This window comes from Chaetura pelagica, unplaced genomic scaffold (genome assembly GCF_000747805.2).
Source record: "Chaetura pelagica isolate M959 unplaced genomic scaffold, ChaPel_1.0 scaffold10, whole genome shotgun sequence".
Lineage (NCBI taxonomy): Eukaryota > Metazoa > Chordata > Aves > Apodiformes > Apodidae > Chaetura > Chaetura pelagica.
The window spans coordinates 4,050,895-4,055,164 of record NW_009952263.1 but is presented as its reverse complement, the minus strand read 5'-3'; the positions used below and the strand labels follow the sequence as shown (position 1 = coordinate 4,055,164).

The window sequence follows — 4,270 nt, the reverse complement described above, 5'->3', positions numbered from 1 at the left end:
CAGACCCCCAGGAGTGCACTCCCTCCTCCAACCCCCAGCTGAAACACCCAGCAGAGCAAAGAAGAGGCAGAGAGGCACCCCCACTTTTATCCCTGGCACAACCACATTTATTAAAAATTACTACTCTGTACATAGAAAAAGAAAACAGAACCGAGTTTTGTTGGGAGAAGTTTGTGTGCCAGTGCTCTCAGGTTAATCAATTGAAAACGGCTGAAACTATAGGCAAGAAGAGTGGGTAAGTTACATCACTTCCAGTTTTGTACAGGGCAGCTGAAAGTCACTTTGTAGACACAAACAGAAATCTGTTCATATTTTCTGCAATGCACCATATGCCATTTGGTTAACAAAAACAAGAAAAGCCTTTTGAACTTCAAAGCACCAGTGGAGGTCCTTTTGACTGAACAGCTATAGGTCAGCTATTTATACATTATTCCACAATATTCTACAATGTACCTAGACAAAACACAACTGTACACTTTTGCTTTTTGGCCACCTCAATAAAGGTTAGGCTTTTGGGATGGAGGCTTTTTTTAATGCAAGTTCTACACTAAGAAAAGTTAGATTTGGTCACAGTAACCCCATCTTAAGCAACAAAACCTTGAAGTCAAAACCCTGCCTGGCAAGCAGGCCTTATTTTGGCCATCTTGTGCCAAAGAAAGCCCTAGCTGAGCAATATTCAACTCAGGTAACTGTGCTACAGACAAGGATTGAAGAAGCCAGCTCAGTCTAAAACAGAATGGCATTTGTGCAGCTACCTGCAACCAAGCTCCCTTTTATCAGAGGAGCAGCAGGGAAGAAAACTAAATTTGTGATCCTACCCCCCCTCTTTCCTTGCTCAGGAGTGCATAGATTTGATCAGGCCTGAGCCAAGCCTAACGGTACACTTTAGTGTCCCTAATAAATAAGCCACATAATTGTGAAAATCTAGGCTCCAGCTTAGAGCTTCCAGAAGTTGTTCCTTCTAGAAGAGGGGAAGGATTCTAGCATAGTTTGATCTTTCCCTGCAACAGTCAAAAAGCTTTGGCACCTTCTTTAGAATTGCACACAACAATTCAAGGTGGAAGGCAAGAGTATTTTTGGCAATTGTAATGCAAAAAAACCCCAAAACCAACAAACCAAGGCCACCCTGAAAAAAAACACCAGCCAACTGGAATAAAAGGATGCTTTTAAGAACTAGAATAGAATGCGTAGTAGCCCATGCCTTTTGAAGTGTCTTTGCTATAGTCCTCAGCATTAATGTCCTCACATTTCATAGTTGGGGAATTTTCATTGCTAGAAGTGCTAGGGGAGAGGCGTCTTCTCTTACAAGCACCCGTGTAGACCCCAGAATCGTTTGAATCTAGAGACTTTATGGAGGGTGGAGTCTCTATCCAGGATGAGCCGATTTCTTCTTTCACCTTCTCCTTGGAAAGCTGGTCTTCAGAGAAACCTGGGGGACTTGTTCTTGAGGCCCAAGGTAATCCTGTTGTCATTTTTCTCTGGTAAGAGCCCCTGCTCCCCCAGCTTGCCATGGATGGAAATGTCGGGTCAGGGTAGTATCCCAGTGCATGGGATGTCTGAAGGGGGAGGGATTTAATGCCATAAGGGAGCAAGGTGCTAGGAGAATACTCTGCCTCATAGGAGTTCATGTCCAGTTTGTTGGCACTGGGCTGCTGTACAGGCGTAACAAACCACCGCTGAGGAGGGCTGGCCACCTCTTCATTCTGCTGCGGGGACAGCAAGCCGTTTGTCTGAGGTACAGTTCTCTCACCATTGTAAAACCTGGCGGGGGGCAGGTTGTTGACAAACTGTTCTTGGAAGAATGGCTGCACACTGTATCGGGCACCAGGGACGATCTGGTGGGATCTAGGAGAATCCGTGGGAGATGGAGTTAATCTGTCATTTTCTGAAGCTGTGTACATGCTACAACATAAAAGAGAAATACTGAGTTTTGCTCTTTACAGTTCTAGTATGGCAGTAAAAACAAAACAAAACCAGGAAGAAACCAAGTTATTCTTTATTAGAATCACTACTAGGTTTAACTGGATGCTCATTTTTATCTGGTTTAGGAGTTGGTGCTGTTTTCCCCAAGAGCAGTATAAAATTGATCGATAGTATTGCTGCTACAAATATACACTGTCCTCTGCCAGCCAACCTATTTTAAATGAGGTACAGCACCTTCCTCCCAAAAGCCACACTTGTATACATACAGCTTTTCAAAGGCCATTTGATGCTAGAGGCTGAGCATTATTAAGCAATTCTGCTAGCAATTTGAAGAAGCTGCCTGCTCTATGGAAATCCTTGATACACTACTGCCAATCTACAGGCCAGCCAGGTTCTGCTAGTATGAATTTTCTACCAGAATTCAGAAACTTGAAGGAAGGTATGTCAAGACAATATGGTAACTATTCAAGAATTTTCTACCAGAATTCAGAAACTTGAAGGGAAGGTATGTCAAGATAATATGGTAACTATTCAAACAGACAGTTTAATGGCATTAGACAGACATGTAATGTCTTACAAAGGAGCACATCAGCTAGCAAAGCTGCCAGTGGAAGTATCACAGCTTCTGAATGCCCAAAGTAGCATCTAAAGAAAAACTTTCACACACATTTCAGGCCAGAATCATTCCTCCCAGGCAGCAACAGCTGCTAGAGAAGACAAATGTACTCACGAGTCATAGTTGTCTCTGAAGCCTTTTGCAAAAGGATTATGGTCAATTTTGAGCTGGGTAATCTAAAAGTGAAAGCAGAACATAGTAAGATGCCATGTTGAACCTTTTGGACAATTTTATTGTGATTGCAGACATCCATGCTTACATCAGTGTTTTGATATGCTGTAACAGCTATGAACTGCGTTTCAGGGAAAATAAATGTTTGAGTCTTTGAGGAATCATTCAGATCTTCAACACCATCTTCAGTTACTTCCACAATGTGAAGCCGGGGCTGGTACTTGTGTAAAGATTGCAGCACTATCATCTGAAAGGAACCACAGAAGAAACAAGATCTTTAGACAAACTGCAGCTAATGTTAAAGTATCTATTTTATAGCCTGACATTTTCTTACTGTAAATTGCAATATTTTGACTCGGGAACAGAACAATTTTAACTGTTAACAGGAGATTCAGATCTTGTAGCCCTGTTTCACTAGATAATTAATATGCTAAAACCTGTAAACACAGGAAATCAAGAGTTATGGGCTACACTCCCACTTCTAGGGCAACTCCGAAGACAAATACATTAGCTAAAAACAAAGCCATTCACACACCTGTTTCTGACATTGCTTCTCATTAAGACAATTAGAAGACAAAACAACCTCTCCGATCCCGTTCAAGAAGATAACAAGTCAGAAGAACAGTGATTTAGCGGCTCCATTAAGTGTTGTAAAGCCCTGAGAACCCGGGGCTCCCCTGGCTGAGTCACCAAAACCCCCTCAAGCCTGCCTTCCCCTGCCTTTCTCCTCCTCCCCATTTACCTGCGCGTTGTTGTTGTTAGCACCTTTATTGTTCGTTAGCTTCAGTTTCCCGAAAGAAATCTCCTGCCTCATCCAGTGAGCTCCGGTGTTGGGCGACTCGGGGTGAACGTACACCTTGTTGCCTGAGAAAAACAAGCCCGTGAAGCGGCTGCCAGACACACCAGCCTTGTTCCAGCGCCACAGGGCGGGCAGCAAAAGCCCAAGGAGCACCTCGGATCCCCCGATGTACCCCCCATAGCATCACACACCGAGGGGACGGAAATTAAGTTGCAAAACCCCCTTAAAAGCGTAGTTCTGCACGCAGTGGGATACCGGAGGTGGGGAATCCCCTGCGCAGAGGGGGGCGAAGTGGGAAGCATTTCTAGGAAGCCGACAGGGAGACCCTAGAGATCCCGCACCTACCTTGCATGTTATTGTCGGCTTTGCCGCAGGTCACCCATTTGCCCCCTTGGAAACGCCAGTGGTTGGGGTCCGCCAGCACTACCTCCACGAATACGTTGTAGTGGGCCGTGGGATTGAGGCCGGTGATGTTAAAGCTCAGGAAAGGAAACATCCTCCTGGGAGGGGGAGAAAAACACACAGCATGAGAGGCGGGCCAGGGGATGGGGCGCGGGCCCCGGCGGCAGCTGGAGCGGCCCCTCGGGGTGCCCCGTCTGATCCATCACCAGAGGGACCAGGGAGGCAGACGACGAGCCCAAACCGACTCCCCGGCTCATCATCCGCCCACCTGTTGTAGGGAAGAAGGGAAAGCCACTTCTCGAGGAAAGCATCCCCGGGCCGCAGCCCCATCGACGGGGAGGGCACGCACCTCCTTCCCG

At 46.0% G+C, this 4,270-nt stretch overlaps 1 protein-coding gene across 1 annotated transcript; it reads right to left on the bottom strand.

Annotated features, from left to right (window-relative positions):
* Nucleotides 1-1,166: 1,166 nt before the first annotated feature.
* Nucleotides 1,167-4,005, bottom strand: EOMES (eomesodermin). The gene is made up of 5 exons (XM_010007503.1): nt 3,855-4,005; nt 3,453-3,574; nt 2,799-2,957; nt 2,654-2,715; nt 1,167-1,902 (listed from the first exon to the last, which is right to left on the bottom strand). Exons 1-5 carry the CDS (start codon nt 4,003-4,005, stop codon nt 1,167-1,169), a joined length of 1,230 nt encoding a protein of 409 aa, XP_010005805.1.
* Nucleotides 4,006-4,270: the final 265 nt, after the last annotated feature.

Excerpts from the sequence above, each read along its gene's own strand:
- EOMES (XM_010007503.1), bottom strand. The coding sequence starts at position 4,005 with ATGTTTCCTTTCCTGAGCTTTAACATCACCGGCCTCAATCCCACGGCC. Across the intron at positions 3,575-3,854 it reads AGCCGACAATAACATGCAAG|GCAACAAGGTGTACGTTCAC; the intron begins GTAGGTGCGGGA and ends TGTTTTTCTCAG. Across the intron at positions 2,958-3,452 it reads CTAACAACAACAACGCGCAG|ATGATAGTGCTGCAATCTTT; the intron begins GTAAATGGGGAG and ends GGTTCCTTTCAG.